Source organism: Nicotiana tabacum, chromosome 6 (genome assembly GCF_000715075.1).
Source record: "Nicotiana tabacum cultivar K326 chromosome 6, ASM71507v2, whole genome shotgun sequence".
NCBI classification, from domain to species: domain Eukaryota; kingdom Viridiplantae; phylum Streptophyta; class Magnoliopsida; order Solanales; family Solanaceae; genus Nicotiana; species Nicotiana tabacum.
In genome coordinates this window covers 15,392,925-15,399,016 of record NC_134085.1, presented here as the reverse complement: position 1 = coordinate 15,399,016, position 6,092 = coordinate 15,392,925, and the positions used below count along the sequence as shown (strand labels likewise).

At 38.6% G+C, this 6,092-nt stretch overlaps 2 protein-coding genes across 2 annotated transcripts; both read left to right on the top strand.

Moving 5' to 3' along the window:
* Nucleotides 1-4,525: 4,525 nt before the first annotated feature.
* LOC142181714 (putative mitochondrial protein AtMg00820) lies at nucleotides 4,526-4,873 on the top strand. Its single transcript, XM_075255160.1, has one exon. It carries the CDS (start codon nucleotides 4,526-4,528, stop codon nucleotides 4,871-4,873), a length of 348 nt encoding a protein of 115 aa, XP_075111261.1.
* A 72-nt stretch (nucleotides 4,874-4,945) lies between these two features.
* On the top strand, nucleotides 4,946-5,536 carry LOC107820126 (secreted RxLR effector protein 161-like). Its single transcript, XM_016646340.1, has 2 exons — nucleotides 4,946-5,151; nucleotides 5,260-5,536. The coding sequence occupies exons 1-2, from the start codon at nucleotides 4,946-4,948 to the stop codon at nucleotides 5,534-5,536; spliced, it is 483 nt and encodes a 160-aa protein (XP_016501826.1).
* The last annotated feature ends 556 nt before the right edge of the window (nucleotides 5,537-6,092 follow it).

The following is a 6,092-nucleotide window of genomic DNA, read 5'->3' as shown; positions in this document are numbered from 1 at the left end:
CAGACTTTATATTCTGCCCTTTGATTTTGTAGCGTGGACTGCCTTGAATTTCTTAGTTATGCAGCCCATTTCTGGTACATATCTGTGGTGTTTAGATGATAATGTTTACGTAATTGGATAAATGATTGTTTCTTTAAAGAGTTGTGTGTGTGGAATCATGTTTTGAGAAGGAAATGGTCTAGTCAATCGAGTCAAGCATGAATACTGCAAATGAAGCATGATTTTCTAATTAGTATTTCAGTGGTTGTCAAGTTATAGTACTTCAATGATTAGCATGTGTATAAGTTTAAACTAAAAAATGGTTTGAAATGATTGTCAACTTAATTCCAATTAGTATTTCAAGCTGCTAGTAATTGCCCATTTAATTTTGTGGTTGCTCAATTCCTGGGGTATCCTGCTTGTGCACGCTTCAGAATTGGGCCCTCTATTTGGGCTCAAACGGAATTTGTCTCGAAGCTCTTAATCTTACAGCCTGGTAATTTTGGGCCATGAGGCCTCATGCCTGGTCAGGACCAAGTTCTAAAATGGAAAAATGGAGTAGATTTCACTTAGTCTTAGCCCTTTAGATTCACAATTTAAATTCAGCTGTGATTTAAAAGTAGTTATGATTCCCTTAGCATTATTTAATTAGTAGATCCTTGTAGTTAATTTGTGGGGTGCCACCAAATAAATAAGACAACCAGTGGCCCTCGTTTAATTAACTTCAATCCTTAGAAATCGAGGCGTACCATTTAGCAAATTTTCATGGCCCTCGCAAATTTGCAAACTCGTAGTTGCTTTAGGCGCGTCACCTAATAATATTACTTTCCTAAACTCGGGTGTGCATTTCATGTAACCCAAATTCAAATCTTAAAACGTTGAATAAAATATGTTTAGGATGACGTGACACGATCCAAAGACGTGTTTTAGATGACGTTGAAATATTCCTTAAAATAATTAACAGCGGTTTAAAGCTAAAATGCACATAGGTCTAAAAGTATTTTTAAAATCAAATAATTAAGCCGAATACAATAGTTGAGCGACCGTGCTAGAACTACGGAATTCGAAAATGCCTAATACCTTCTCCCGGGTTAACAGAATTCCTTAACTGGATTTCTGGTTTGCGAACTGTAATACAGAGTCAATCTTTTTCTCGATTTGGGATTTGAACCGCTGACTTGGGACACCATAAATTATCCCAAATGGCGACTCTGAATTTTTAATAAATTAATCCCGTTTCAATTGTCACTTTAAGTTGGAAAAAAACTCCCTTATATACCCTTTCGGGGGGTGTAGTGAAAAAGGAGGTGTGACAAAGTAGATAGAGCAATAGACAGTGCATCGGTCACTTCCCATTGAAATTGGACATAACCATTTTGAATTGACATCACTAAGGTAATGTCTTGTGTAGTATAAACCTCATGCAAGGCACACAATTTTGGTTCAATACTTGCAAATACAAAAAATAAAAATTCTCTCAAGTGCTCAAGAACCTCTCTCAAGAACAAAGCTGCTTCGACCTCGAGGACCTTATCCAAGATCGAAGATATCTTAAGTCCTTAGGTTGTTGAGTCTTTGTTATGTGTTCTTCATTGTAATTCCTAGTTTGCTTTCTTAGAAACGTTGTCTTAGGAACAAACCAAAATCGTAAACTTCTGAGTTTATGTTGTGACTAGGGATAGTCATAAGCAAAAGCCTTTGTAACCGTAGTGTGACAACGTGGCTTGTGGAGGAAACATCACAAGTTAATCAAAGCCTTTGTAACCATAGTGTGACAAAGTGGCTTGTGGTGGAAATGCCACAAGTTAGTCAAATTCTTTGTAACTAGGATAGTTATAGAGTGGCTTGTGATAAGAGTATCACAAGTTAGTTGAAGTCTTTGCAATAGGGTTATTGTAAAGTGGCTTGTAATAGGGATATTTCAAGTTAGTGAAGTTAAAAGCCTACAAGTGTAGGTTGTGATTTTTTTATCCCCTTGTGTGGGATTTTTCCACATAAAAATCCTCGGCCTTATTTACACACAACTTTACTAGCATTCATAGCAGAACCCCACAAAGGACCATGTACTCTGCTATTTGGTGGACTCGTACAAACTTAGCACTGTACCAAACTGATATAGGACCAGATCCCTATACAATTTGGCTCATCAGTATTTTCAGAGGAAACACATAGAGAACCCGGTTCTCTATAGAGTCTAGTGGATGCATATGGTCTAACAATTGGTATCAGAGCAGATTCCTCCTATCAGGCTAACACCTACGAAGGATCCTCATGACTGTTCCACCAACTCTTGAAAGGAGAAAACCAAAGAAGGAAAAGTACCGGTCACTTAAAGCTGCTAACAATGATTCGAGCGAGGAAGACAGCTACATGGCTTACTTAACCAAAAGGTTTCAGAATATGGTCAGAAGAAATGGAGAAGTGCTAGAACGGGACAGCTCTAACAGATGAAAGAACAATGATCTTTTTTAGAAGTGCGGAAAGGCTAGACACTTCATGAAAAATTGTCCTCTCTTGAAGCAAGAATTCTTCAAGAACTTCAAGAGAAAAAGATCAGCTGAATATGACTCAACCTTTACGTTGATGGCACAACCAGATGATGATGAAGATGATGACAACAAAGAGGTAAATTTCAGGGATGTTCGGAGAAATCAGAAATCCTATTCTCCAAGAAAACTCATGTCTTTAGCTAATGTATTAATCAATGCCTTTCATTGTTTTGTGGAGGATAGGGATTCTTTGACCTTAGAGTTAGCAGAATCTGAACAAACTAGAAACGACTTAGTGGCTATAGTTACTGACCATAAGAAAACCATTGAAATTTTCAGAAAAGAAAAGAATGATCTTTTGGCAGAAATTACAAACCTAAGGGAAACAATAGTGAAACCTTGGACTAAGTTAAAACCTGGAAATTTTGGAAAAGGAAAGGAGATAGCCAGTGAGGAAAACATTAGTCTTGAAAATGAGTTAAAAGCTACTAGAACTAGGATATGTGGTGAACTCGAGAAAAATAGGAAGCTTCAAGCTGAATTGACGATAATAAAAAGTGATCTTGAGAAATCTCTCAAGTGGACCTTGTCCTCAGATGTTGTAACTGCCATGTACTTCAACGATAGTGGAAATAGGTAGGGAATCGGGTTCCTAAAAGAGAAAACTCCTTACAACCCTTACAGTAAGTACGTCACAGTTTCTGAAAACTGGCTGTGTACCCACTGTGGGAACAATGGGCACTTCAAAGAAAATTGCCAGGCCGGGGCTCAATCTGTTCAATAAAATAAAGTGTTTGCTGACAAAGTGACTACTAACAAGGGACTAGGTACCGCTCGCAAGAAACCAATGTTGCTTGCATGGACTAGGAAAGCCCTTATCCATCCTTTTTATCATAACAAGGTACCCAAACTAGTTTGGGTTCTTAAATCTAACCCATAATTTAGATGTGCAGGGAACACTGAGAGGAAGTGGACTGTAGTGGATCATGGACAGTAGATGCTCAAAGCACATGACTGGAAATACCATGGATTCTCTATCATTGAAAGCCCTGCAAGGAAGGGATGTACCCTTTGGAAAATGGAAAAAGGGGTACATTCTAGGTATGGGGAAGAAAACAAGGTATAAGTTCATGTCTAAGCTGGTGATATGAGCTGCTTGAATGCAACTGATAATGATTCGAAGACATGGCATAAAGGATTGGGGGATACAAGTTTCTCACTTATGGATATATTGATGAAGAAGGACCTAGTCCATGGTCTGTTAAATTCAAAGTTCAAAGAATACAGAGCATGCAATTCCTATAGGAATACTGAGCAGGAGTGAAAAGAGGTGCATGATCAGACCTCTCCTAAACAAAACCCCCTTATGAGTTGCTCAATGGAAGAAAACCAAAGATAACTCATCTGAGAACCTTTGGATGAAAATGCTATGTTCTCAACAACGGTAAGGACCAGCTTTGGAAGTTTGATGCAAAAGGCGATGAAGGAATCCTTCTGGGATACCCCCCTCAAAGCAAAGCTCACAAAGTCTACAACAAAATGGCACACTGCGTGGAAAGAAGTGTTCATGTGCTATTCAACGAGACATCCTCCTCTAAAAAGGAGGAAACAGTGATGATTAAGATAATGAACCACTTTTGGTCCCTAGGAATTATCTGGAGTTTCAAATGGGAAGGCTGATTTGATGAGTAAGATGAAGGAAACATGTGAGAGACAATGCAACATCCTCTTCTACTTCTCAAGAGGAACCTGTTACTTCCATCATTACCTCTGAAGCAGAAGAAAGAGTTGGAGATGCAGTGCAAGGCACTCCCCAAGTAACATAACAAGGAGTGCAGGGGAAATCCATTTAACTTACCCAGTTTCTCTACAAATCAAACTTCAGTCCTAAATTGGAAACATAAAAGCTCCTACTCACTTGATAATATAATCACCCCTTGATTCTGGAGTTTAGACAAGATAAAAAACCAGAAATTCCCTAGCCTTCTCAGTATTTCTATCCCAAAGAAACCAAAAATATCAAGGAAGACTTGTAGGATGCAGACTGGATTACTAAAATGCAAGAGGAACTGCATCAACTTGAAAGAAATAAGGTATGGCACCTGGTACCTAGACCCTTAGACAGAACCATCATAGGGACCAGGTGGGTATTCAGGAATGAGCTAGATGAACATGGAAATGCTACAAGGAACAAAGCAAGGCTTGCTGCCCAAGGATTCAATCAAGAGGAAGGGATCGATTATAATGAGATTTTTGGCCCAGTAGCTCGCATGGAGGCTATTAGGATCCACATTGCCTTTGCTTCACATATGGAATTCACATTATTCCAAATGGATGTGAAGAGTGCCTTCTTGAATGGTTTTCTCAAAGAAGAAGTCTATATCAAGCTACCTCTAGGCTTTTGAACGTCATGTACATCCTGAATATGTATTCAAATTGGATAAGGCACTGTACGGATAGAAGCATGCCCCTAGAGCATGGTACAAGAGACCATCCATTTTCTCGTGGAAAATGGCTTCACAAGAGGAAAGATTGACAATACATTGTCTTTGAAGAAATTGGGAAGGAACCTGCTCATTGATCAGATTTATGTGGATGCCATCATATTTGGAGCTACAGCTAACTCATTATGTGAAAAATCTGCTAAACTCATGGGAAGTGAGTTTGAAATGAGTATGATATGGTAATTGAATGTCTTCCTGGGTCTTCAAGTAAAGCATTCCATAAAGAGAACGTGTATCAGTTAGCAGAAATGCATCAAAGAACTCTTAAAAAAGGTTTGACATGGAAGCATGGGCATCATTGGATCTCTACTCTACCTTACTGCCAGTAGTCCAGACATTGTATTTGGTGCGAGATTATGTGCAATGTTCCAATCAAATCCTGAGGAATCTCATCTGAAGGCTGCTAAGAGAATTCTGAAATATTTTAAGGGTAGACAGAACCTGGTTCTATACTATACTTCAGGTGACAATTTCAACCTTATTGGTTATGCTGACACTGATTATGCAGGCTATCTGGTGGATAGTAAAAGCACATCTAGAATGGCTCATTTCCTTGAATCATGATTTATCTCATGGGGTACAAGGAAACAAAACTTAGTAGCTCTCTTAGCTGCTGAAGAAGAATATGATGCAGATGCATCGTGATATGCTCATTCACTGTGGATCAAGAAAAAATTGGAAGATTTTAGTGTATACATTGATTGTGTACCGCTTCTATGTGTCAATACTAGTGCTCTAAACATGACAAAGAACCATGTTCTACCCAAGAAAACCAAGCACATTGATGTCAGCCACCATTTTCTCAGGGACAATGTGGAAAAGGGTCTTATTTGTATAAGATTTTGTTGCACAGAAGATCAAATTGTAGATATCTTCACCAAATCTCTAAGCAGGGAACACTTTGAGAAACAAGATGGTATTGTGATTACTTAAACCTAATTGAGAACTTGGTTCTCGCGACATGACTATGATAGTCACACTAAGGTAAAATTGGCTAAAGTGTTTTCTTACTAGGCCTAACTCACATCTATACTGTTGCAGGTAAACACGCATGATGATCGCAGAAGCTAAAGGTACAGTGTTGAACTTCGGAGGAGAGCTGCAAAAACCCTTTTACAAA